The following is a 26559-nucleotide window of genomic DNA, read 5'->3' on the forward strand; positions in this document are numbered from 1 at the left end:
AGCCTGCGATTAATGTTTTATCCATGCTGCGTAGGCAGAACACAGGGCAGTCATTAAACATTCATAATTGCCACTGAGATGACCTCCTGGAATATCAGCCCGTCATCAATGAATTAACATCAGATCATCATCATCAACGGGCTGACATGAGTGCATCATCAATGAATTGATATAAGCCTTTAATTTAATGCCCTCAAACTTTTCCTTGTAAGCAGATGTTGCATTAATTATGTCTAATGACAAGGCAGATATTTACAGTTGTGTGCTTGTTAGCAACTTTAATCAGGAGGCATGTGATTGAAAATGAAGTATAATGGTACTCAAACCGATGCTTTAAGGCGGCTAAAAGATCAGGAAACAGATTGATGATCTTCTCTGGCAGTGCCAGGTTAAAGGAATTACAAGACTTACCAGTTCTTTTCTCATTTTAACTCAAAATCAGTCGATTCTCATGGTGGTTTTTGGTTTCAGTTCAGAATAAAGTAGGTGTATATCAATATTTTCAGTATTAGCAGTATGGATTATTACGGTGATACTACGTAGAGCAAAGAACAATTGATTTCAGCTCTTTTTTTGTTAATCAGTCTAAAATGACAGTGTGCAGTCATGTTGTAGACTCACTTAATTTGAGCACATATTTGTTGTTGATTTTGGCATTCACTGCGTATATCACCTATTCCATTCTGGGTCTTGTGGGTAAAGGTGGAGTACACCTCGGACTAGTTAGTAGTCAGGCTTATACTGTTGATGCTGTTGTGGAAATTTTTGCATGCATCACTCTCAGTCACAGTCAATGCTGCGCATTTTGGCTCTGCATGGCTTTGCCTCTCAGACACAGTTTAGCAACAGCTCAGCCAGCCTGCATTATTCATACAGGAGCGAGCCTGCAGATAGGGTTACCCCGAGCCACTACAGCCAGTGCATTAAGGTGCCCTTTGCATCTAAAACTAGGAAAACTGTCACTATGATACACAGACATACTATACAGACACTCATATGTGCGCGCATATGACCTGGGGGATATGTAGACGTAAACTGAAGCAAACGGAAGATGGAGGTAACCAGAGAGAGATACCCAAGGTGGCAGGAGGTCACAAAGGCAAGCTGACGTGGATGTGGGAGGATACAACCTGAAATGCATCACAAATACACCCTTGTATGTGTGATTGGCATGGACAAAGAGGAGGACACCCCTGAAGGCCAAGGCTCTCACAGGCACACATGCACATCAGCGCTCCTAATCGAGGAGAGACTGCCAAAGTTCGTGTGGCAGCCAAGATGAGGGTTTACCACCAGACTGAAAGGACGCACTAACAAAAGAAGACGCACAAAGGAGCATAAGGACTCTGCCACTGGGAAAACCAGGTGCTTTTTTCATTGGGAGACCCTGCAAAGATACTTTCAAACTCCTGAGCAAGCCCAGGAAATTATGATTATTTGCAGGATGAACTTTGGGAACCAACTTGGCGAGCTACGGACAACAAATAGGTAAAACTGAAAGAGACTGTTTGACTCATTTTTCCCAAATGCAAGATTGTAAATTGAGGAAGTAACTGTACTCCTAATCTAACACTTCTTGACTGGTTTCTGTCTCTTTTTACTCACACAGAGCCATTACTTTATCTGAGGCTTGAAGATGTACTGTAATGAGAGTGAGCCCTGAAGGCAGAGATTCTGACTCCATTGCTAGATCGTGTTTGCAAGGCCTGTGGTTTCTGTTTGTCTCAGTCTGCATTATAGAACAACCGACTTGGGACAGAGTGTGCTACAGTTTGTGTTTCTGGAGGTGTCACAGTGACGGATCAGATGGAGGAAAAAGGAGGGAAGACGTGAAAACAGTTAAGAATGGGAGGATGTCACTTCTACTCAGACTCTTCTTCTCAAGAGTACACATCAGTGTTGGCACATTTGGAAAGTTGATCTTCTCTTTCTTTCAAATGATTTGAGTCGAGAGAAGCCATGCCACCTAAAAAGGGTGACTCAAAATCTGCTGCCAAGAAAGGCAAGCCAGAGGAGCCAAAGAAAGGTGGAAAAGATGATAAGAAGGGAGGCAAAGATGACAAGAAAGGGGGAAAGAAAGAGGAGGCACCAGCTAAAGGGAAAGGGAAGGATGATGGGAAGAAGGGAAAGGGGAAGAAACCAGTCAGTGAGTCAGAAGAGGGGTCGGAAGAAGAAGAAGAGGAGATGCAGACTGAAGAGGATGCCAGTGAGGAAGAGGTTGTTACCAAGAAGGATAAAGGAAAAGGGAAAGCAGCTCTGAAAGGTGCATCGAAGGCCATGGCTATGAAGGGTTTAAAGCCTCCTCCAAAAAAAGAGGAGGAGGGATTAAAAAAAGGGATGGGTGCTGTTAATCTAAAAAAGATGAGTGATGTCAACATCAAAGGGGCATCCAAGGCCATGATGGGTTTTGCTGCTGAAGGGCAGAAAAGAAGTGCAAGTGCAGCAAAAGCAGTGAAGACACCAGATGTCAGGTCTCACCTAAAGGGAGCCTCAAAAGCTCTCACAGGTCTCGCAGGGAAATCCACTCCTTTTAGCATGCCTTCCAAACAGCAGGCAGAAAAAACAAAACCAAAGAGAAACCTCAAAAGCACCTCACGTCTCTTCCTCAGACTCTCCAAGAAAAAGAAGCCCCCTGCCGATGGTAAACCACTTCTGGGCAACAGCAAGCTTTTTGCAGGCTTTGGGGGTAAACAAACTGATAAGAAGCCAGGTCTGTCTGGCTTCAGCATGTTCAATAAAAAAGATGACGCTCAGAAAGAAACCAAACCATCTGGAAAGTCAATAAATCTTATCAGTTTAGGTGGCAAAGGGAAAATGGCAACAGAGGCTAAGGGACTTGGGGGGAAATTCAAAGGAATGTTTGGGAAAAAGAAAACAGGATCTGGGTTTAAAACTAAAGGCTGGATGTTAGGACGGATAGCTGCAGCCTCTAACTGGTTGACTGGAAGGTTCCTGAGTTCTAAGGGTCGTAGTCGACTGGGGGGAAGAGCAGGGGGACGTCAACGAAAGCGTCTGTCATTTGCCAACAGGGAACCTAGAGGGAGACAGACTTATTACTACAATGACGGATATGACTATGGTGATGATGAATATGGATACGAAGATGATTACCAAGATGGATGGAGACCAAGAGGATTCCAGAGACAACACCCCACTTATGACCCTTATGACCCCTATGGAGAGGAAATGGACTACTATGACGATGAGGAATGGGAGGATGAATATGGTTATTATGATGATGAAGGCAACTTTTATTATGATGATGAATTGAACTATTATGATGACATGGAATACTACAGTCACCCTTATGACTATTATGATGATGAGTATGAAAATTATTTTCACAATGAAGGGGTGGAGTATTACTACGGTGAAGATGGAATGCTTTATGCATTGGAACCAGAGCCATATGAGTACTATGATAATGCCATGGATGGTTACTATGACCCCTATGACCCTGAGCTGTATGGTGATTATTTTAACCAGAGTATGGGATATAGCTATATGGCATCTGACCCATATGGAGTGATGAGTGCTGGTTATGAAGTTCTTCCAGGTACATATAATGACCCAGTGCTGGGATATACTGACCCTGCTGCTTTTTATAACCCCTATCAACAACCTGTTTTTATGGATGCTGTACCAGGTGTAGCTCAGGCAGTACAGCCATATGGACAGGAGCAATTTTCTTACTCTCTTGCCGAGCCACGTGCTGTTGACCAGTTTAGGGTCCCCAGGCCCCAGGTTAGGCTATTTGGAAAAGAGAGGCTTGATGTGGAACCCCTACCACCTCCCCCTTCTCCTCATTCTCATCCCTCCCCCCCAGTGTTTCCTCCTCCCTCCCCAGCTCTTATGCTCAACAATCTGGACATTGTGTCAGATATACCATTTGAGCAGCCCCTTCCCACAGGCCTTCCTGCACAGCCTCATTATCCAAATGTCATGATCCAACAACAGTCCCCAATTCTTCCAAGAAAAGCCCCCTATCCAACAGCCATGACCATTCAACAGGAGCACCTCTCTCCTGCTCAGCATACTCACCCTTCTCCCTCTATTTCTTACAATCACTTTTCACCAACTTCCTTGCCAATGCAAGCGGCTTCTCCCACCTACCAACCACCCCTCCTTCAGGATCCACAAATGTTTCAAATGAGGCAGATGCCACCAATGGCTGTACCAGTACAACCACATCCGCCTCCACTCATGCAAGCACAGTTGCACTCACCTTTGGCCTCACCAAGGCTAGTGCGACGAATGAGCCCGCATCCTTCTCCACAGCTCTCACCAAGGCCAGCTTCAGTAAGGGCTCTATACTCACCCCGCCTTTCTCCACATCACCCGGACATCCAGCCAGACCCCTACTTTTCTCCCTGCTTACAGAGGAGAGGACTCTCTCCCCGGGCCTCCATGGCAAACCAAAGACAAGATTTTATATCTGAAAGGCGTAGACCACCGAGCCCACCCTTGTCCCCTCCACAAAACAGAAGAGGGGAATCAATTAGAACTCAACCTTCCCTGGCAAAGGGAAAGGACGGAATCGGAATGCACAGGGGTCCAAGAACTGCCCGACCCCGTTCCCCACTCTCAAGCCCCTTGAGCTCACCTCAGGGATCAATGAGAAGGAGAACAAGCCCACCTCTTTCTCCAAGACTCTCTTTTAGACAGCAGCCTCCTCCAGATGCAGTTCATCTGCCTCCTACCAGGCCACATTTACTCAAAGGTAGAAAACCTATATCTAGGATGAGGAGTTCACCCTCTCCCCCTCCATTTCCACCGAGACGTAGCCCCCCTCTACCTGAGAGACCTCAATCTCCACGCCAAAACTTCCGCCCCACCTCCCCTCATCGTCCGCCCTCACCGTCCCCATCACGTGTATCCAGTCGGCCTCTGCCAACTCGATCCTCTACTCGCAGGCTGAGAGGTGGACCTGGAGGTCGAAGTCATGTTCCCATGGGTGCAGTGAAACCATCCCCAGCAAACCCTTATGCACAGAGACGCAGTAGACATGGGCCCCCAGTCACTCAGCATGTGGCCCCATTTAGATCCTCCATCCATAGTGGCCCATCCCCTCCATTAGGTCAGACAGCAGGTGTAGATGGAAGACCCATCTTAGCCAGGACGGGCTCCCGGCCTACAGGGTTAAGGGAGTCACAGCGTGTTGGTGCTCCACAGGGAGGCTTTCACAGACCTGTAGGCAGGGGACAACCGCTAGTACGTATGCCCAGGAGCCAGCCTTCTCTTCAGTCTAGGCAGTCAATCAGAGCACCTCCCCCTGCCTCTCCCCAGCCCTCTTTGAAGCATAACGGCCCTCTTTCTCCCCAGCCATCAGTACGTAGGCTACAGAGTAGACCTCCATCCCCACTACCAATACATCGATCATCTCCTCTTCTCTCTCGTTCAGCCTCTCCCATGCATCACTTATCTCATCCACCCTCTCCCTTGCCCAACAGGGCATTTAGTCCTCAAGGTTTAGGTCCAGCATCTTTCCAGCCTCCAGGTCACCCAGGTCTGCCTTCTGGTGCTTTCCCACCAGCTCCAAATGTCACCCAGTATGATTACACAATGATAGATCCAGGTCCATCCCCAATGCTTACAAATGCCTTACCAAACCCTCAAATCGTAGGTACTCCCTTTGTAAACTCTTTACCTATGCAGAGACCATCCTCCCCCCAAACACAGTATGTCTCATCATCTTTAAAAGGACACATGCTCCAAAACCCATATATTCAGGATGCAACTACACCTATACAGAGAAGCCCTTCCCCTGTACCTAGTTGGCAGGGGGAGTTATCAGCTGATGGACAGGTGAATCAGGTAGTAGGTCAATATGCCACTCCTGGTCTATCCAATGCTTTAAACCAGAATCCTCGCCTGCGTAGTGCCTCCTATTCATCTCCTCTACAACGCAATGCTAACCTCTATACAACAGTCCTCTCTCCTCCTCCTGTTCCCACCACCCCTCACCTGTCATCTGCTATACTTAACCCCCAGCTACGCAATGCTTCTTTTACTACACCCCTACAGCAACATCTGTCTCCCATGACCTCTGCCCTTCCTCCTACCATACCTCAACAAGGACCAATCAGAGGTACCTCCTCATTTCTGAGTGGTGGACTTCATACCTCTCAAATCCAGGGGTCAATGTTAAGGCTTCCAGGGGGTTCTTTCACATTTGCCAGGGGCCCTATGGAGCCTCAGGCTACCCCTGATGTTGGAGTCAGTGTCAGTGGTGGTGGGAGGCTATCACCCTCTGTGCTTTCAAATGCACTGCAAAATCCAAGTCTACGTCAGGCCACCTATCGGCTCCCCGATGGCTCATTTGTCACCAGAACTGAACTGGCAGAGCCGTCTTCCAGTCAGTCGCACCTTTCATCGCCTATGTTATCATCTGCTTTGCTCAATTCAAGCTTGCGACAGGCCACTTATCGTTTGCCTGATGGTACTCTCGTAACCAGGACAGAGGCACCTGTACCCTCCCCTTCTTCGCCCATGCTTTCCTCTGCACTGTTGAACACCTCCCTGCGTCAAGCAACGTACAGACTGCCAGACGGGACTTTGATAACAAGAAATGAGCCATCACCTGAGCCTGTTACCCCTTCCTCATCTATGCTCTCATCTGCTCTTCTTAATGCGAACCTTCGCAAAGCCTCTTATCGGTTGCCAGATGGTTCATTTCTAGCCCACCCAAGAGAGGAGACAGAGAGCGCTGAGGATGCAGTTTCTTCCCCAGGTTTATCAAGTGCCCTGTTAAATGTGAACCTGCGTAAGGCAAAGTTTCAGCTCCCAGAAGGATCATCATTGTTTTCAAGAAATCAAGCCCAAGCACCCACCCCTGCCCCCTCTGGCCCTCTCCTTTCTGGTGCCATACTTAACACAAGCCTCCGTGGTGCCTCTTACAAACTTCCAAGTACATCTCTATTGAAGCAGCCTGGTTCTGCTGAGACCTCTGAACCACGCTCCCTTGACCTTTCCAATGCTCTCCGCAACCAGAACCTACGTTCTGCTACCTACCGTTTGCCGGATGGATCTCTGATGGCACGCCCTCAGCCTACTACAGCACCCCGGACAATGGATCTATCAAATGCATTATCAAAAAACCCAAACTTACGTGAGGCAAAGTACCGTCTCCCCAGCAGTAATATCATGATGAGGCTAGGTGCCCCTAAACCTCCAGAACCACGCTCTCTTAACCTCTCTGGTGCCCTCCAGAATGCTAACATCCGGGGGGCCTCTTTCCGTCTACCCTCATATGCCGTTGTGTCACCCCAGGTTCAGGGTGCTGGCCCAGAGCAGCACTGGGCACAAGGCCCAGGAGTTGAAGGCGCCGGACTGCTGCAAGATGTAGATGTGTGGGGTGCAGAGAGAGTTCTCCCTCATGGTACTGTGCAGAATCTCAATAAGTGGTCCATGTATAGAGACGGGGAGCTGCTGGATCCCCACAGCCTGCCCCTGGGACAGGAACAAAGGGAGCATGTACCAGGGGAGTGGAATCTCAGCAGGGAGGGGGAACCACAGGGGCAGTGGTATGACAAGGTAAACTATTTCAATTCAAGACAACACAACAGCTAATATCAACCACTTAGCATTTAGTCTTGTTGTTTATGGTGTTGAAAATGTTATGTTATGAAGGGAGGCTGGCTTAAAAGATAGAAGCTATATGGTAGCTTGTTGCTTTCAGTGAATAATGTTACCTAAGATCTCTAGATCTTTGTTTTTCAAGCTTTGGTACTTAAGTAAACCAGATTCTTAGACAAATGATGGGTAGATAAACAGATAGTTAAATGTTTTAAGTACATTTGTTTTGTGAGTAATGGGACTCTGGGTATTAGCATTTCCACATCTGTGTGGGAATGTGCTACAGTAATGCATTAACCTGATGGTTGCACCCATCAAATGTATGATCGTGTTTTAGTGCACATTTTCTGAGTGTGTATGTTTGTGATTTTATTTTAGATGTACTCAATCAGAAGTCTGCCTACCATTGCCCACCAGGAGCAACGAGTCGAAGATGGAGTGGAAGATATGACACAGCTGGAGTAAGTAGAAAGTGTCTCAGTCAGAGTAACTCTGCTGTCTTTTTCAGTTTTGAAAAATGCATTTTAATTTACTATGTATAGATTAAATAGAACAAATCCATCACTACTATCTTAACCACAATTACAGTGCAAACACTAAGTATTCAGACCCCCATCACTTTTTTGTTATGTTGCAGTGTGATGCTACTATTGTCTAAATTCTCTTTGTATCTCATTAATCCATACTCAGTACCCCATAATAACACATTAAAAACTGAATTTTAAAATTTTTTGCTAATTTATGAAAAAGAAAAATCTGTTATAACCCATTGACATAAGTATTCAGACCCTTTGCAACAAAACATGACATTTATCCCATTTCTTTGGATCATTGTTGAGATGTTTCCACACCTTAATTGGAGACCACATGTGGTAAATGAAATAGATTGGACATGATCTGGAAAGGTCCACATCTCTCTGTAGAAGGCCTCACAGAGCAAAAACCAAGCCATGAGGTCAAAGGAACAGCCAGCAGAGCTCAGAGACAGGATTGTTGCAAGCACATACAGTCATGGACAAAAATATTGGCACCCCTGGAATTTTTCCAGAAAATACACCATTTCTCCCAGAAACTGTTGCAATTACAAATGTTTTTGGTATACATGTGTTTATTTCCTTCATGTGCATTGGAACAAGACAAAAAATCAGAAGAAAAAAGACAAAATTGACATAATTTTACACAAAACTCAAAAAATGAGCCGGACAAAATTATTGGCACCCTTTTAAAACTGTGGGTAAATCATTTTATTTCAAGCATGTGATGCTCATTTAAACTCACCTGTGGCAGTAACAGGTGCTGGCAATCTAGAAATCACACCTGAAGCCAGTTAGAATGTATAAAAGTTGACTCAACCTTTGTGTTGTGTGCCTGTGTGTGTCACACCAAGCATGGAGAAGAGAAAGAAGAGCCCAGAATTGTCTGAGGACTTAGGAAGCAAAATTGTAGAAAAATATGAACAATCTCAAGGTTTCAAGACCATCTCCAGAGATCTTGAAATTCCTTTGTCCACTGTGCGTAATATAATCAAGAAGTTTATAACCCATGTAACTGTGGCTAATCTCCCTGGATGTAGACAGAAGAGAAATAATGCAAAGAGAAAGAATGCAACGCAGGATGGTTGGAATGGTGGATAAACATCCTCAGTCAACTTCCACACAAATTCAGGCTGTCCTGCAGACTCAGGGTGCAAAAGTGTCAGCTCGGACCATACGTTGTAATCTGAATGAGATAAAGCGCTATGGCAGGAGACCGAGGAGAACCCCAGTGCTGACAAAGAGACATAAAAAAGCCAGACTGGAGTTTGCAAAAATGTACCTGAGTAAGCCTCAATCCTCCTGGGAGAACATTTTGTGGACAGATGATACTAAGGTAGAGCTTTTTGGAAAAGTAGTTCTTTCCACTATTTACAGAAAACAGAATGAGACCTACAAAGAAAAGAACACAGTACCTACAGTCAAACATGGTGGAGCTTCAAGGATGTTTTGGGGTTGTTTTGCTGCCTCTGGCACTGGGTGCCTTGACTGTGTGCAAGGAATCATGAAATCTGAGACTATTAAAACATTTTGGGCCACAATGTAGGGCCTAGTGTCAGAAAGCTGGGTCTGTGTCAGAGGTCATGGGTGTTCCAGCAGGAGACTGACCCTAAACAAACCTCAAAAAGCACCATGAAATGATTGGAGACAAAGTGCTGGAGATTTCTGAAGTGGCCAGCAATGAGTTCGGCTCTAAATCCCATTGAACACCTATGGAGAGATCTTAAAACTGCTGTTGCAAGAAGCACCCTTCAAATTTGAGAGACCTGGAGCAGTTTGCAAAAGAAGAGTGGTCCAAAATTCCAGTTGAGAGGTGTAAGAAGTTTGTTGATGGTTATAGGAAGTGATTGGTTACAGTTATTTTTTTCCAAGGGTGTGCAGCCAAATATTAATTTGAGGGTGCCAATATTTTTGTCTGTCCCATTTTTTGAGTTTTGTGTAAAATTATGTCAATTTTGTCTTTTTTCTTCGGATTTTTTGTCTTGTTCCAATGCACATAAAGGCAATAAACACATGTATACCAAAAACATTTGTAATTGCAACAATTTCTGGGAGAAATGGTGTATTTTCTGGAAAAATTCCAGGGGTGCCAATATTTTCGTCCATGACTGTATCTGGGAAAGGCTACAAAAATGTTTCTGCTGCACTGAAGGTTCCCAAGAGCACAGTGGGCTCCATAATTCTCAAATGGCACAACCAGGACTCCTCGGAGAGCTGGTCACTCAGCCAAACTGAACAATAGGGGGAGATGGGCCTTAGCAAGAGAGGAGACCAAGAACCTGATGGTCACTCTGACTGAGCTCCAGAGATCCTGTGAGCAGATGGGACAAAGTTCCAGAAGGAATACCATCACTGCAGCCCTCCAGCAATTTGGATTTTACAGCAGAGTATCACATGGGGGAGGTTTTCATCCAGCCACTCTGGCTCTCCTACTAAGGCCCCAAGAGTCTGAATACTATCTGAATGCACTGCATGTGGTGGTGACAGTGTGAATTGGTGTAAAACAGGCAAAATTTAAAGAACCAAAGGATTCAAGAGTTTCTTGTCCTGCTGTTATGATTGTTTATGGGATTTTGCAACTGTCTAGGGAAATGCATGAAGGGGCTGTTCTGCTGAACCTGAGGAGGAGATCTGAGAGGCAGCTCATTTATGCAAGTATCTGACCAGCAATCCCATACTGCACACAATCACAATACCACAGAACATATCCTTAAGTCCTTCTTTTAACTTAACTTTTTATAAGTCACATCATTTTGTTTATGCAAAAACAGTCTTTCTATGCTTTTATGTTTTATATTTTACTGATTTAATTGAATATTCCAGACTTATATAGGTAGTATTCTGGTGTCTGTGAACCCCTATAAGATGTACAACATCTATGGGACGGACATGGTGCTGCTGTACAAAGGACGGGCTCTGGGAGAGAACCCTCCGTAAGTCCTAATTATACTTTGAGAAAGCAGGTTTTTGCTTTAAAATATAAGATATAATTGTCATAACATCAAATTATCAGTTATGCCCCCAACAAGGACGAATCTGTTTGTAAATTAGAGTTATAACTGTCCTTTAAATCAGTGTTAATTATCATGTTTTCTAAGATTTTTGCTCTCTTTTTTTTTGGCTTAATATTTCATAGTTTTATGCAACATCTCTTTCTCTTTCAGGCACTTGTTTGCCATAGCAAACGCTGCTTATTCCAAAATGATGGATGCCAAACACAACCAGGTCATAATTATCAGGTAAAGGACTGAAATCCATTCTAATTCTAGACTTTTAGTATCTGTCAACCTTTATATAAGATAGAAACTATCACCAGCTGTTTATTTGGGAGTTTCATTCATCAGGCCTGGTTTTACTCCGCTTTTGGCCGAGAAAATTGTTATGGTGATAATCGCCTTCAGTTTTGAAGGCTTGCATTGTGCTGCATGACTTTGTCATGTCATTCATGACATTCTCAGGCTTTTCAAGAGTTTGACCTTGGTGAATAAGGTGCCCATGATCTTCTTGGACAGTCAGGTTTCCATCTCCAGTACCATTAGTGTTTGTAAATTCATGAGTGCCTGTCTGTCTGTGGTTTTCTTGAGACAGGGCCATCCTTCACTCCTTTCTCGCTTCGTCTATCTGTCACAGGCGCCTCACTCTACGCCAGATATCCCGGAGAAGAAACACTTGTGCATTTGTAATATCTGTCCACTGGAGGGTTTTAAAAATGCCTATGTGTACAGATTTAGTAACAGACTGTCAATGTCAGAATTATACTCAGTGCTTCTGGCTCTTGTGCACAATTTAATGTTGCAGTTTATATTCTTTTGCCATTTCAGTGTCAGATTACTGTTAGACTATAATGTCAACACTTTAACGGAACAGATTGTACATGGGCACACTTGAGCGAGCATGTGAACGCCTTTAAACAGTCAGAACCAAACACTAGAAAACACACACTCACTCCCACAGACTTGGAACACACCGGCCATATTTGGAAGGAGACACCTGAAAGGAAAGCCCAGCCAGGTCTGGGCCAGAAGCAGATACAGTTTCAGCAGTTTGTGTGTGTCTGAGAGCACATGTGCAGACCCTATGTTGGTGTGTGAGTCACTGAGTGCATGCTACGGGGTAACAGAGTTCTGGTGTATAGTGACCGGTAATAGTCAGGTTTTTGGCTGACCAGTCCGTGAGTTGAAACCTTACGCTGGAATGTGGTCAGGGTGCTTGTGTCCTCATATTAACACACATGCATGTATCCCACACTTTTGCCAAACTCTGTACAGGTCCTGGAGTAGGGCTGACAGCTTCCATTCGATTAGTCAAGTGTTTGGTCGACAAGCTTTTGTCCGACCAAGATCACCCTGGTCAGCGAGGCTTTTTGACCTTCAACTTTGCTAGCAAGTTGTGGGATTTTCTTCCAGGAGATTTGTAGCAAATTTGAAATGTACATGCTACATTGCCAATCATTACAAGGCACAATATGTGGAATTTTTGCACTAACATGTCTGCCTTAATTCAACACTGACTACTCCTATGTTACATTTAATTCTTATGGTCGGATTACAACCCTAATTCCAAAAAAGTTGGGGCGCTTTACAAAATGTAACTAAGAACAGAATGCAATAATTTGCAATTCCCATAAACCCATATTTTATTCAAAATAGAGCATGAGCAACATATCAGATGTTGAACCTGATATATGTTAACATTTCATGAAAAATATTAGCTCATTTTGAATTTGATAGCAGCAGCACATCTATAAAAGCAGGGACAGGGCAATGCTTACCATTGTGTAGCATCCTCCTCTTCTTTTAACAGTGTGTAAACTTCTAAATGTCATCAGCAGAGCATTGGGATAATTCATCATAAAACTATATTACTAACTGAATACACTGATGAATATTTTGTCCTTAATTGAGTGTATGTGGCTTTGTTTCAGTGGGGAGAGCGGATCAGGGAAAACAGAGGCCACCAAACTAGTCCTTCGCTACCTAGCAGCAATACACCACAAAAGCAATATTGCACAGCAGGTGTGCAAAAACATCTACACACACACAGACACACACGTTTCAGTTATTTAAGATTACTAATGCTGTTGTGCAACTTTTCTCCGTATCTTGTGTGTCTGCTGGCTCTTCTTGGGGGCAGATTGAGGTAGTAGGGTTGCCTGCATGCATTGTGCTTTAAATGTTTGCACATCATCTTCATATATGGCCTTGAGAGCAGAAGTGTGTTTAGGTTTGCTGTGGTGTGGCTGCAGTTTTCTCTCTGACCTCTTCTGTTGACTTAGTTTTTTACAGTGGCTCTTAAAAGTCTACACAACCCTGATGTAACTTCACAGTTTGGTGAGGAAAAAAATGCAAAACTATATCATTAGCAAACTTTATCCACCTGGCTGCATAAATATGCACACCTCTAGACTAACACCTCGTTAGATAACCTTTTGATTCATCGCAGCATTCACTCTTTTTGAGTAGGAGTCTATCAGGGTAGCCTATCTCAGCTTGTCAAAATTGTATTGCTTTACTGCAAAAGTGCTCAAAATCTTTCCAATTAGGACATTTACTGTGCACATCCCCTCTTAAGGCCATCCCACAGGTTTTTAGATGGATTCAGATCCGAACTCTTGTTTGTCCAGTCTTTGATAGATTTATCCAAATGTTTACTGTGGGTCATTGTCACGTTGAAAGGTGAAATTATTCTTTAACTTCAGCTTTCTAGCAGACACCTGAAGGTTCATGCCAAAACTGACTCGCATTTGGACCAGCTCATAATCCTCTACTCCCACCCTGCTTTGCAATGGCTGTGGTGTTCAGAAAGACTGAATGCTGATGTCTAGGGGTGTACCTATTTATGTAACCAGGTTTAAGTTGTTTTTTCATTTTTCATTAATTCTTTCTGAAGGATTTTGGCTGTTTTTCAACTGAGGTCAATGTGTTATAGGTTACATCTGAGCTTGTAAAAGTTCTGAAATTATATCTCTTGATATTATTTTTTACACCTCAAAAATGTGGAATTTTACCAGGGCTGTGAAGACTTTCATCAGTCGTTATATCATTGGGTATTTTTTTATTTTTTTCAAATAAAACTACACAAGATGATGTATGTCCTATAGAGCATCCAGTGGTGTTAGCTAGTTTGTGCATCTTTGTAATAAATAACAAAATGATATATATTTTATGATGATGACAGTTATTGATTTATTGTGTTTGAATGTTCGATAGATACTCGAAGCAGCTCCTCTGCTGGAATCTTTTGGAAATGCCAAAACTGTTCGGAATGACAATTCCAGTCGCTTTGGGAAATACATAGAGGTCTTTATGGAGGAGTGAGTATGAGATTCATACACAAAATTTTGGCTACTCTAAGTGACCGTCTCGCCCCATCAGAGCTATTTAAAATGGCTCTCAGAAAACTTTATATTTGTATAATCTGTTCAGAACAAATCAATGCAAGTGGGACAGGATATTGATCCAAAAGATACCGCCATCTTGACTTGACTGGTGCAATTACCACTGAAGTGCCAGAGACAGTTATTTTTCACTTAAAAAAATTAATATATGACATGACTCCTCAAGTTGGCAATTATGACAACATAGAGTTATATGAAAAGAAGTTTATCAGCCAAATTAAAGCCAATAGTGAAGAAAACATGAGTAGAAAACAGCAGGATAATGTCAGTTAAAAACATTTATAGGATGAGAAAAGGCACATCATTTCTGCTTTTTAACTTTCTGTAGGCATTTTAGTATCATTCAGTTAGTCAGATATGGTAATATGAGATTGTCCTGCTCTACATCAGTAATCCCAGAATCACTGTGTTGTTTTGGACCAGGTATTTCACATTGAATCACAGATGTTTTTGTGTCATATATCTGATTGTATCTTAAAGTATTGTAAGCTAACCTTAATTTCCCAAAACTCGTTTCCTTTTCTTCTGTAAATTCAGTTTTGTTCTGTATAAATCTACTCACTTTTGCTTCTGTCTTTGTCCAGCGGTGTGATCAGTGGTGCCATAACCTCTCAGTATCTGCTGGAAAAGTCACGGATTGTCTTCCAGGTGACACAAACACAAGCACACACAAGATTTTTTCTTTTTTAACCTTCCTCTTTATGTGAAATTGATTTCACTTTGTTTAACTATGAAGGCCAAAGATGAGAGGAACTATCACATCTTCTACGAGATGTTGGCCGGTCTTCCCTCACAGCAGAGGCAGGCTTTCTATCTTCAAGAAGCAGAGACCTATTATTACCTCAACCAGGTACGCCTGGCTTCACAAAGCCAAAAAGTAACTGATTTTTTAATTTTTGAAGTTTTTATTCTTCAAACGAACATGCTAGATGATTTGACCACAAAACTACAAACACTTATGAGTTTTAAAGAGATCTCGGAGAAGCTTGCTTGACATCAAAAAGAAAACAAACTTGGAGGATGATCCCTGCTGTCAGCTTGCTGTCTTGGTGTTAAGAATATGAAGAAAAGCCTGGCTGAGAGACAGTATAGTTGTGTTCATATTTGTATATTAAACATGTATGAATCGGGGAGACTCTGACTCCATCAGAAACAGTTGAATAGTAATTTTGACACTGCCCACTGGGGGTTTGTTCATATGAATAACAGGTTGTGACAATCCTTGAATCAGGCCATTCTTTGATCCTTGAATGGAGGTAGAACTGGACCCAAAGCCAGGTCTAAAATCAAGTAATGTAAGGCCATTCTAAGTGATGCAGTACTAAACAGTTATCAGTCTCATGTCATTCAAATCTGGAGAAGAATCCACTATTTCAAAGCAAAAGTATCACACCTTGTCTATTTCTGTCCTATAGGGAGGGGATTGTGGGATAACAGGGAAAAATGATGCAGAGGACTTCCTGCGTCTGCGTGCTGCCATGGAGATCCTTCACTTCACTCCTGAGGACCAGTCGGCCATCTTTAGAGTTCTTTCTTCCATACTGCACCTTGGAAATGTCTACTTTCAGAGATATGAGGTAGTGTTTTCAAACTAATCTTGTTTCTTTTCTTTGTGATCAGTTGTGTTCATTATACTGCATATTGGAGACAATTGAGCATTTTCTCAACGCCATATACAACAGTATTACTATGGGTAGATTTTATACAGCAAATTTTAAAGTTTACTAAGCTTTATGAGACCAATTGATTTTTGGGAAGCTAGAAGAAAACCGATTTTTTTCCTCTCTTTCTGTGCTGTACTACAGGCTGATGGCCAGGAGGTGGCATCAGTGGTGAGTGCGCAGGAGATCAGAGTGGTGGCAGAGCTGTTGCAGATCTCCCCGGAGGGACTACAGAAAGCCATCACCTACAAAGTCACAGTTAGTATCAAACCAAGGCAGCCTTGCCTGTTATACCTACTCTTACAGTTATAAATGTTCTGTTTTAATCATGTAAAGTGCTTTTGGGTTGCTTTGTGTGTAAGTGTTGCTCTATAAATAAACTCGCCTCACCTAGCTGGGATGCTGAATCTTTCCCCCCTTTACACATTCACAACTGTGGCTTTAAACCTCTTATGTTTTCTCTACAGGAGACGATGAGGGACAAAATCTACACACCACTGACTGTGGAAAGTGCAGTTGATGCCAGGTGAGGGGCAACACACCCAACATACCCGTGTATGTCGTGTTACAACTTCATGTAGGAAAACACCCTTTTATGTGCTGTTTTGTTCTCATTCTAAAAAATAGTTGTTGCAGTGGTAGAAAAATGATTTTAAAAATGAATTATTTTTGGAGGTATTACCGTAAAATCTGGTGTGTAAGCTACATTGCTGCTTTTATATCAGTATAAAGTGCAGAGACAGGCAACGTCATTATCGTTAGTGTGCTGCATAAGGGCTTATGGGATTGTAAAGTCACTCCTTTCTTTGAATGGCTGTGACACTTTTTAACTGCTTTTCTACCTTGCTGGGTCAGAATTGTACATGTGCATGGGCAGTCTGGGTTCAAGCCCAGCCAGTGACACCATTCCCTGTTAACTCTTTCCTATATCTGACTCAATCCAGTGTCTTGCTATATAAATACAGACAAATTGGTCTTAAATCCTCCAGTATCACTCCAAACATTTTTGTCTACAAGAGGGAATTTTTCGCTTCAATTTTGTGATCTTTTTCATCATTTTTGTAGGTTTTTTATTCTTGATAAATTTTGAAATTCCAATTTCTTTTTTTTCAAATGGCCTATAGTTTACTGTGAACAAACACTGAACTCCATTTGGCCATTTAGGACAAAAATTTCCACTCAATTTCCAAAACATTCATAATGGATTTTATAGAAATATTCCTCTCCAGGTTTTTTTTTTTTAGATTTTTTTTTTCAATCTGGATCAGATTTTTTTTTTTTTTTTTTTTTTTTTGTAGGATTTTAACCCTTTAACTACCAATTTGAATACAGGAAGTCACTGTTTTTTAATATGAAAATCACCTAAAAAATGAGTTATTCTCTATATTCGAGGTTCTCAATTTGTGGGGTGATATGAAAGTGGGTCACGAATGTGTGTCTGAAAAAAAAGGTGGCAAAAGTTTATGAATAACATGCCACTATACTGTTGATTTTACTCTGTTTTATTGTGAAAAGGGGTCAATTTAAATGTTTTACCAATATATTTAACTCTATCTCCTTTTTTGCCAAAAAGAGTTGCTTTTACCATATCAATGAAGTAATTTTTCAAGATTTCTGGAAAATTTGCTAAAATTTACATGTTATCATGAGGAAAGGGGGGTGCAAAACATGTCAGTTTTGATCAGTCTCTTGTTTCTGTCATAAATTTTGTTCCAAGATCTTCAGTACAACATTATAGTTTTCTTAATGTGCACTGTTGAAAATTTGGGGAAATTTTGATTGCGATTTGTCATCAAGATGGGTCCTGAGGCTAGACGAGTTGAGAACCACTACTCTTTATTATATATGATGAAGGATTGGGGTAATACATTTTAAATTACAACCTTAGATGTGTATGAGATTAGCAACAAAATTGATTCATGCATGATTAGCTTTTATAGCAGTTTTCAACAACATCTGAAAAAGGGATCAGTAACTGAAATTAGCATACATGTAAATAACTAAATCACACTAACAACTAGGCCAAAAAGATATCTGATTTGACATTAATGCATTTATTTGTGTTTTAATTCCAAACCTGTGAAGGTTGTGCTTTTATTCATTATTGTTTGGTAGTTTAATTTCTTGTCCTAATGTGCCTTTGATCCCAAGAGATGCTGTTGCCAAGATCCTTTATTCGCTGCTCTTCCACTGGTTAACGGAGAGGATCAACGCTCAGGTGTACCCCCGCCAACACACCATCTCCATCTCCATCCTGGACATTTATGGATTTGAGGTAAACCTGTTCTCACGTGGTGATCCACAGCTACACAGGATGACCGAGACAGAGCATCTTTTTATCTGTCTGTCAAAGGTTAATCACTCTTGTGTGTCTGTGTGTGTCAGGATCTGGCTTTTAACAGCTTTGAGCAGCTTTGCATTAATTATGCCAACGAGTATCTGCAGTTCTTCTTCAACAAGATTGTATTCAGGGAAGAACAGGTATGTTACATACACCAAATGTATCTCAATTATTGCTGGAAGTGCTGTTAAATTAATTGATAGTTGATTGAGAGAAGCATGTTATATTTGTATTGAATACATGGGAAATTTTGTGCTTGTGATTCCACTTCAGGAGGAGTACAGTCGGGAACAGATCCCCTGGCAGGACATCCCATTCAGTGACAACCAGCCCTGCATTGACCTCATAGCAGCAAAGCCTCATGGGATACTAAGGATTCTGGATGACCAGAGCTGTTTCCCTCAGGTGAGTGTAGGAATAAGCAAAGCCTGTTCACACAGATATTTGAGCATGTCGCTTACAAATCTTTGTTGTGATAACAGGCAACGGACCACACTTTCCTCCAAAAGTGTCACTATCACCATGGTCACAACCCGCTGTATCAGAAGCCAAAGATGCCCCTCCCAGAGTTCACCATCAAGCACTTTGCAGGCCGAGTTACCTATCAGGTCTCAAACAAAGGACTCCTCCGACTCATATTTGCTCAGCGGCCAAACAAGAACGGTGGTATACATGACTTTGAATGTTATTAAATTTGCAATGTCTACACTGTAGGTCTACAAGTTCCTGGATAAGAACTATGACCAAGTCCGTCAGGATGTCCTGGATCTATTTGTCCAAAGCAAGAACAAGGTGAGAGGAGAGGAACAAATCCACATATATGGCCGTGTTCTATCTGATTTATGTAAATAAGATCAAGAAGAAACTTGTGAATGCTGTGTTTGTGTGTTTATGTGTCCAGATGGTGTCAAACCTCTTCCTGGTTCATGCAGAGGTCACAGGTCAGCAGAGAGGAGGCCACATGAAGAAGAGCAGCACGGTCACTAGAAAATATCAAGCTCCCACTGTCAGCAGCAAATTCCAGCAGTCTCTGCTGGAGCTGGTGGAGAAGATGGAGAGGTGCAGTTTAGGATTGTGAAGATATACTGATAAAAATGTGCTTTTCCCTGACACTACTACTTTTTTATCCATTCCAGGTGCAACCCTTTTTTTGTCCGCTGCATTAAGCCAAATAATATGAAGGTAGATTTTCAAACATTCTGTCTTTTTACATTCAAGTCTCATTCAGTGTCTTTTACTGTAGGCTATGATTTTTGTCTGTAAATGTGGTACATTTTCATCTGCACCCAGCAACCAGGAGTGTTTGAGGACGAGCTGGTCAGCAGCCAGCTGAGGCATTCAGGGATCCTGGAGACAATCAGAATCCGTAGAGAGGGGTATCCTGTCAGAATGCCATTCCACGTCTTCCTGTTCAGGTAACACACACACTTTGTCACAATAGCCACAATAAATACACCAACCATGGGACTACCTCTGGCAAACACTGTCCTTCCTTTCTTTTCAATTGTTTTATTTCAATAGCCGCAGAGTCAGTGGCTCAAAGTAGGTCAAGTCCACCTCCACTGTTTACTTTTTATTTTGGAACTGAGGACTCTGTTAAAAAAAACTGTTCTAAATATCAATATTAACTAATTTAGTGAATGAATTTCACATTATGAGGGAGAAAAGCTGCTAAAAGTTGCCTTTCTGGTTCACACTGCAAAAAAAAAAACCTGGATGGAGGAATATACATAATGTGCATTTGAAACCTGCCACTGTCAAGGCAAATAGCCATTATTGGGGATTTTTGGGTTGGTCCCATTCAAGGTGGCTAAACCTGGCCAATAACCGTCTTTCTTTTTTTTTTATTTTTTTTTTTTTTTTTTTTTTTTTTTTTTTTTTTGCATTTTTGCATTTTTGTACCTTCATAGAGGGGGACAGTGGATAGAGTCAGAAACAGGGATGAGAGACTGGGTAGACATGCAGGTTAGGGCCACAGGCTGGATTCCAACTCGGGCCGCCCGTGTACATGGGGCACGCCTTAAACCAATGGTTCTTAACTGGTGGGTGAGGACCCAAAGGTGGGTTTTCAGCAGTTTTCAGTGGGTCACGACTAGGTGCAAAAAAAACAAAACACAAAAATACTGGTGGCAAAAGTCCTGAAGTCCTTATTGGAAATGCCTTACCTTTTATTTTACCCTGTTTTACTGTGAAATTGGGTAAATGTAAATGTTTGATCAATATTTCAACTAATTTATTTCCTCTTCTTGCAATAAGTGCCTACTTTTCCATTATAATGAAGTTATTTCACAAGTTCTATGGAAAATTGGCAAAAATTGGTAAATAATGATGGGGAAAGAGAGTATACAATATTACATTTTTGTCCCTTTTCTTTTTTATATCAGGTGTTTCGGTCCAATCATCTCCAAACTGCAACACATTCAATTAACTAAACATGCTTTGTCGAAAAAAATTTTGGAAACTTGGGTCGTGATCTGTCGTAAAGACAGGACCACTAGGCCATCTCTGCTCCATCATTGTTTTTCTTTTAATTTAATGCTAATCTGCATTTTTATTTTATTCCAAGATTGTTTTTGACTTAAAATGTAAATGTCAAGTAGCGGATTTCTCTGTGCAACACAAAATGGAGCAAATCTTACTTTCCTGCAAGGGCATTAGGACAAAAGAAGCATTGGGTTAAAGCATGAAAGGTTTTTTCTACAACATGTCTCAGAAAAGTGCACCATCTATTGCAGCATCCCTCTTTACTTAATCAGAAAGTCCACACATATTGAGGCAAATGGTTCACTTCTAAGGCATTTTTGTCCACACACTTGCAAATCTTTGTTGTCCTAAGGTATAAATCCCTGGTGGGATTACGAGAACCTCCACCAGCGAATGGAGACAACTGTGTGATAATGCTCAGTAAACTGTGTCCTCTGAGACCAGGAGCCTTCCATGTGGGAGTCACAAAGGTGAGCTTCTCTTCTATGTTCATCCAAACTCTTTCACAAATATATTATCCAGTTTTATGGTATTAGTCTGTTTGAACTGATTTATGCCTGTGTAAACCACAGCTGTTCCTCAAGGAGGACATCTACCAGTTGTTGGAGTGTAAGAGGGAGCGAACCCGTCAACTCGCTGCTCTCACCCTGCAGCGCTACACTCGCATGTTTTTTGTCAGGAAACGCTTTGTGGCTTTCCGCAACAAGATCATTCGTCTGCAGGCGCAGTGCCGGGGATTCCTCACGAGGTCAACTTCTCTCAGAGCCTTCAATAATAAAACTGGTTTTAAAGAGTTTATGATTCTAATATACTCTTCAAATGAAGTTTTTGGATTTTTTTTTTTCCTTAACTTAAAAGTTTTTTAATTCCTCATTTTGCTCTCCAGGAAGCGCTATGTAAAAATGAGGGAGAGTCTGGTTCGATTCCGTTCTCTGGTCCATATGTACGTCAACCGCAAGCGATACATCAAGGTAGGACCTACATGATGTTTGTAGGTCACTGCAAATATTGCACCCATTTCTTCAAGTCAAGTGCTGTTTTATGAGTTTGATTTCTCTGGTCTGTCTGCAGATGAAATTTGAGGCACAGAGGAAAGCTGAAGAGGAGAGGAAGAGGAGAGAAATGGTAAAATTTGAAGTTTGGAAAGGATTTGCACACCAAAAACTCATTCATAAACTTGTTAGAAGCACAACCACCTTTCTTACAGAAGTTTTACTAGCCTGAAGAATTTCCTGATTAAGTCGTGTAGAAAAATTCAGAAAAACAAGAATTTCAGATATTTTTTAGGACTCCTGTAGATTTCTTCTGCAAAATGATCAAATATAATTTTTTAGGAGCTGACTAGGAGGGAGGTGGTCAACGTCACACATTTGGTGATTCCTGCAGAACTGGGAGCATTATTGCAGACAGCAGGAGGTCTGTATACATCTGTTTGGTCCGTATTAGTATTTTTATACAACAGCTGAACTCTTCATGTGTCCCACCCCATCAGTACTACCAGCTCCAAGAATAAACCATACATATAAACACACTTCAAGGACTAAATGTATCCTGGTTGACTTCCTCATCCTCTCTTTTTAGTCAGGAGGGAGCTACACTCAGACTGTTTGGCTTTACTTCAAGCTCCTCACATCCAGGAGGAGGTGCAGCTCACTTTGCCTCTGGACATCAACAACTACCCATTCTACCGCTACGTGCAGATCTACTTCAGGGTAAAACGTCTCTGACTTTCTTCGAATTGAAACTGCAAGCTTCTTGGTTGAATAATACTGTAGAAACTGTACTTCAAAACTGCTGTTTCACCCTTCTTAAAAGGCAGAGATTCTGAATTTTCTTTTTCTTAAAGTTCTGTTTATTCTGTCACATGTTGTCATTTTTTTACTCGCATAGGGATCAGCAAAATGACGATATCACAAATCAAATATGTTTAATTCCTAACATGCCACATAGACTGTTTCATTTATCCATTGCATGGATATATTTCACATTCATCTGGGAAACCCCCCATAGAAAGTGTTTGGGAAGGGCAGGACTTAAAATTATCTGTCGATGATTAGATGAAAGTTCCATCTGCCACATTCAACATGGGCCAATCAGAATGACAGGAGAGAATGAAGTTGTATTCATGTTCAGCTCGAGTACAAATGCTGCTGTAGCTTAAAAACAGTGGAACATGATATGGATAAAACTCACACCAACACCAGTCAGGCAGAATAATGAAGAAGTCCTCTCTGCCAAATGAAGCGTTCATCTATGCGGCTTTTTTAGTCTTTCGTTAATTAAGAGATGTGGTACAATTCCCCGTGTCACCTGTGTTTGGGGTCTGGTATAAATGGTGCGGAGAGGAGCTTTGCATGCCTGAAGACAGACATGATTCCGGTGAATCCATCTGCTTTCAAAGTTCTTTAGCCCTGCTCAATAAATGTTTATTTTATTGTTATCACAGTATGAGTTTTCACATAAACACAATGCAAAAGACTGAATTTATTGTATTAAATTTAATGTGTAAATTTTACCTGTAGAATGGAGGTCCAAGATAAAAGTAAATGTAAAATCCAAAGTGGTTAAATTATGATAGTATGATTCAAATATTGAGTACCCATATTAAAACATAGGGAAAGTAAAGCTCAGGTTTTTTTTAAATATCACCCAGTCCTAGAGAACTTTTAAGTCTTTTTAGCCATCTAATGAGAAAAGAAACAAATGAGAACATCCATCCATCCATCCATCCATTTTCTATACTGCTTATCCTGTTGGGGGCGGCGGGAGAGCTGGAGCCTATCCCAGCTGTCATTTGGTGTGAGGCGGGGTACACCCTGGACTGGTCGCCAGTCAATCGCAGGGCTAAATGAGAACATGTGAGTCAATAAAAAGAACTTACCTTTGATTTCTGAGTTAAAAAATTGTCCAGTATATCTTTCATAAAACAAAATCATGGTTTTCTATAGTGATAAGTTTGTCCTAAAATTCTGCAGTGAAAGGCTGCTAAATGCAGCCATAGTTTTAAAAGTGATCGTCCAACAGATGACCAAGTGATACTGTCCATCCACAGACAATAACACCAAGTACTTGTGTTGTAATTTTTGGAATTAACTTTCTTTCCTTCTTTTTCCAAATAAATTGCATGTTTAGCAGCTCAATAATGCCTCTGTACTCACTTAAATATGCTTATAAATCAGGTTTTTTTGTGTGATAAAGGAAGAAAAAAATCTCCTCCTGAGGGCCATCCAGTCCACACCAAATTTAGCAACCATATAGAAGGCACCATAAAGATCAAAAACACTAAAAACCTGCAGGCTTTGTTGAAAGGTGTGCTCTTTGCAGCATGGCAGACAGTTGTTGTAACCTTTACATACATGGTTTTTTATCTGCTTCAAATCTACCACGGTTTTTATTTGAATTTGCTCTTAAGTATACCCAATAGAAGTGTATTACTCTGCTCTCTAAAACCTCTGCAAATATTTTGTTGATGTAGGAACCAAAGTTAGGAATGCTGATGGCACCGCTGGAGTTGCCTCTGACCCGCGTAGAGGAGGACCTGAGGGCAGAAGCTCTGGAGCTCTTCAACATGGTAGGATTTCTTTATTGCCTGCTGTTTAAAATAAGTGATTTTTAAATGTAGGAAAGGATTTGTTAAGGCAAATTCTGCCTTTTTTTTAAATAATCAAGTTTTGTTTTCTCCTGATAACACACTTATATGCCACTAAAATATCCATGGTTGGTTTCAGTGTTTTATGTCTATATTTCAACATAGGTATTGCGGTTCATGGGAGACCCTCACCTGAACGGGGCACAGGAGAACATGTTTGGTAATTACATCATCCAAAGAGGCCTGTTGTCACCAGGTTTACGTGACGAGATTCTGGCTCAGGTGGTCAACCAGGTGTGGAGGAACATAAACTTTGACAACGCTGAGAGAGGCTGGCTATTGCTGCTGGCATGTGTCTGCAGCTTCTCTCCATCAAACAAGATGGATAAATATCTTCTGAAGTAAGTCATGTCTAAAATACACAGATATGTCATTGTAATCTGGTTTTGAATTACTTTAAACAAATAAAATGGGATTTGTATTAACCTGAAAATGCATCTTCATCAGCATTTACAAAAAGGTATTGCTAAAACATTGTGATTTTTGTTGTTTTTTACTTTATGGCTTTATTACTGGTTGAAATGTATTATATTATTAAACGTAAATTGTTCTTTGGCATACAGGTTTGTGTCAGACCATGGCCCTGCTAACTTCCAAGCATTGCTGCAACACAGACTCATCCAAGCCAATCAGAAGATGCAGCTCAGCTCAGGTTCCGCCCCTGAGACTGCCCGGACCTATCCTCTGTCACTGCTGGAGTGGACGGCCAATAGGAAGAAGGCTAATATGGTCTTGCATGTGCATTGTTTTGATGGTGAGATTTTCTTGGTAAAAATACAACAAATTGCAGTACTTTAAGTGTCCACTTGAGACAGACTTCAAAAAACAAGAGTTCCCCATAGAGCCCCATTTCAAATTGCCATTTTTAACTGCAGAAATTAGCTTTTTTAAAGCCTGGTTCAAAACACATTTTTTCTCAATATTTATTTCTTTATATGTCAAAATTGTACAGGTGGTGGATTTATTAAATCTTTTCTAAAATAATCATACCAATGAGGTATAATAAAGGATGTGAATGATGAGTTTAAGCTGTGCCAGGAGAAAAGTTTCACTGTTGCTAAATCCTGCTACTGAGCTTAAACTGTCGGCCTTGTTAGTGTTTTAAAGCTCAGAATTTACTGAACTAAGAAGATGTTGAGCTAGATGTGCAAAATGGGAATGCTTCAGCATCCCTGAAAATTATTCACCAGCTGCACCTCGTTGCCTTCTGGTCAGTTGGCTAGAAGTTAGTTGGAGTCAGCATTTCCAATATGGCGACTACCATCATTGAGCTTCAAAATGCCTCTTCCCTAACCAGTGGGTAACATCACAGAGGCTATGACCTTACTTTGTACAACTTCATATAACACTTCATATTTTTTAATTTGCATCTTTTTGATTTAGATTTGTTTCTTTTAAAAGATTGAGCAACAAAAAGACTTGAGGACCGGAAGGAGGCAGCACATCATGGCACGATCTTAAGAATTTTAAAAACAGATGAGAAAAAAAGTCGTTGATTTCCATCAGCCTGGAAAGGGTTACAAAGCCATTTCTAAGGCTTTGGTACTCCAGCGAACCACAGTGAGAACCATTATCCACAAATGGAGAAAACTTGTAAGAGTGGCTGGCCTACCAAAGTTATGAAGTCACAAAAGAACCCAGAACATCTTAAGATGCGCAGGCCTCACTGACTCAGTAAAAAAGGATCAGCATACACCAAAAAAAAGGTGAAATGCACTGCAGGGGCTGATTCTTCCATGTTTAGTGATTTGGACCATCACTAGAATATGATCGCTGATTAGTGAATATCAGGATCAATCTGTGGACTCACTTGGCAGTTGTTTTTTGACATTGTATAGTTTATTGCGTTCACTCCTTATCCCTAAATTAGTAATAATTTTAAACCCTGATGTAAAAAGACATGCATAAAAGCATTGCTT

At 41.5% G+C, this 26559-nt stretch overlaps 1 protein-coding gene across 1 annotated transcript in view; it reads left to right on the forward strand.

Annotated features, from left to right (window-relative positions):
• Positions 1-6186: 6186 nt before the first annotated feature.
• Positions 6187-26559, forward strand: part of myo15aa (myosin XVAa) — a 41054-nt gene continuing 20681 nt past the window's right edge. Inside the window, exons 1-30 of the mRNA XM_041817511.1 lie at positions 6187-7533; positions 7954-8036; positions 10696-10759; positions 10932-11041; positions 11273-11347; positions 13033-13123; positions 13242-13247; positions 14318-14421; positions 15090-15153; positions 15242-15355; positions 15921-16082; positions 16311-16424; positions 16634-16692; positions 18318-18441; positions 18552-18647; positions 18781-18912; positions 18990-19115; positions 19222-19299; positions 19409-19566; positions 19644-19689; positions 19798-19922; positions 21344-21461; positions 21564-21739; positions 21878-21962; positions 22063-22116; positions 22344-22411; positions 22577-22703; positions 24467-24562; positions 24746-24981; positions 25204-25394. Coding sequence (XP_041673445.1) covers positions 6187-7533; positions 7954-8036; positions 10696-10759; positions 10932-11041; positions 11273-11347; positions 13033-13123; positions 13242-13247; positions 14318-14421; positions 15090-15153; positions 15242-15355; positions 15921-16082; positions 16311-16424; positions 16634-16692; positions 18318-18441; positions 18552-18647; positions 18781-18912; positions 18990-19115; positions 19222-19299; positions 19409-19566; positions 19644-19689; positions 19798-19922; positions 21344-21461; positions 21564-21739; positions 21878-21962; positions 22063-22116; positions 22344-22411; positions 22577-22703; positions 24467-24562; positions 24746-24981; positions 25204-25394 — 4429 coding nt within the window. The remainder of the gene's footprint in view (positions 7534-7953; positions 8037-10695; positions 10760-10931; positions 11042-11272; positions 11348-13032; positions 13124-13241; positions 13248-14317; positions 14422-15089; positions 15154-15241; positions 15356-15920; positions 16083-16310; positions 16425-16633; positions 16693-18317; positions 18442-18551; positions 18648-18780; positions 18913-18989; positions 19116-19221; positions 19300-19408; positions 19567-19643; positions 19690-19797; positions 19923-21343; positions 21462-21563; positions 21740-21877; positions 21963-22062; positions 22117-22343; positions 22412-22576; positions 22704-24466; positions 24563-24745; positions 24982-25203; positions 25395-26559) is intronic.

The sequence above is a fragment of the Cheilinus undulatus genome, linkage group 21 (genome assembly GCF_018320785.1).
Source record: "Cheilinus undulatus linkage group 21, ASM1832078v1, whole genome shotgun sequence".
NCBI classification, from domain to species: domain Eukaryota; kingdom Metazoa; phylum Chordata; class Actinopteri; order Labriformes; family Labridae; genus Cheilinus; species Cheilinus undulatus.